The sequence below is a fragment of the Buceros rhinoceros genome, unplaced genomic scaffold, assembly GCF_000710305.1.
Source record: "Buceros rhinoceros silvestris isolate BGI_N320 unplaced genomic scaffold, ASM71030v1 scaffold12014, whole genome shotgun sequence".
Taxonomy (NCBI): domain Eukaryota; kingdom Metazoa; phylum Chordata; class Aves; order Bucerotiformes; family Bucerotidae; genus Buceros; species Buceros rhinoceros.
Window position 1 is genome coordinate 28,698 of NW_010408867.1, and position 1,244 is coordinate 29,941.

General features: G+C 55.4%; 1 protein-coding gene across 1 annotated transcript in view; it reads left to right on the forward strand.

Annotated features, from left to right (window-relative positions):
- The window catches only part of LOC104492465 (uncharacterized protein KIAA1671 homolog), a gene marked incomplete at its 5' end in the record, with an annotated part of 7,490 nt that overhangs the window by 213 nt on the left and 6,033 nt on the right, over positions 1-1,244 (forward strand). Inside the window, one exon of the mRNA XM_010135030.1 lies at positions 27-72. Within this exon, the coding sequence (XP_010133332.1) occupies positions 27-72 (46 nt within the window). The remainder of the gene's footprint in view (positions 1-26; positions 73-1,244) is intronic.

Consider the following 1,244-nt stretch of genomic DNA (forward strand, 5'->3'; position numbering starts at 1 on the left):
ACCCCGCGCGGGGGTGCGGGCCACCGCCAGCCAGTACGGCACCTGGAACGAGCAGCGGCACAGCGGGGACAGGTGAGGGGACCGCGGTGCGCGGGGAGCCTTCTCCTTAGCCAGGGAGGAGAAGAAACCCCGGGTTGGGGCGGGGGGGTGGGTACGTGTGGTTTTTCTCGTTGCACGCTCAGCTTCACCGAGTACAGTTCCTCTAGTCTGTAGGTGAAGGACGATCTCTTGAGGATGTGCCGATGGCGGTGAGGTTTGGACTGTAACTCCATCCTCCGGTGAGAATGCAGAATCGCTGCTTTTCTAAGCAAGGACAAACCTGCTTGGACTGAAGCAGATGTGACAGCTCTGCTGGCGAGGGGAGCTCGAGCGAGGAGGCGGGGTGTGCTGCTGAAACGGTAGAAAGAGGATAGGGGAGAACAGCTTTTCTCAGTGAATCAACCCAATGGCTCTGGCTAGATGGACACGGGTAGTACAACCTTTGCTATGCTTTGTCTTTTCCACGTCTGTGATCAGAAAGGTACATTTTCCCAGTTAGCCACAGCTCAGTAACGAGAGCTGAAAACTCTCATGAAATGTCAATATTTGACCATTATTCTGGAGGGAATTTTCCCCCTAACCTGCTGTTCAGGTGGAGAGAATCAGGAGAGTTTGTAGTAGAGTCATCTTGCCGTGGCTGGTGATTTGCAGTGCCTCAGGGCGTGGTGTGGAGCGATGCTGTGATTGTGCAGGAGCTGGAAGGAGGATCCATTAGAAAGGTTCGCCAGTTCGAAACCACCCATCGGCGTAAATTCATCTGCGTTTCCACTGCGGCGTACTCTGACACTGGTGTTAGCTGAAGCCCTGGGATGCAGGAGGGAAGGGGCTTCCTGGAGATGTGCAAATCAGGCAGGAGCCTTTTAATACACGTTTTATTCCTATGGAGGGGGTGACTCTGCAGGTTGTCTTTCGTCTCCACATTCCTCCATGTTCTAGGGGATCTGAAGCCCAGCACTGCAGATACCAAATACCATTCGAAACAAAAATACTAGACAAAACCTTCCCCCCAGAGCTCATTAGTACCATTCCTTAATTATCCTGGGGCCCGCTGCTGGAAGAGGGCAGAGGCGTCCGCTCTCCTGGTGCTGGAGGTCCTCTGGGCGGTGTTGGCTCTGCCAGGCTGGGAGGTCCCTCCTGTGCTGCTGTGTGATGGAGTGGCAGTGGAGTGGCGGGTGCGCAGGGGGTTTCCTCCCCGGGTGCCACCA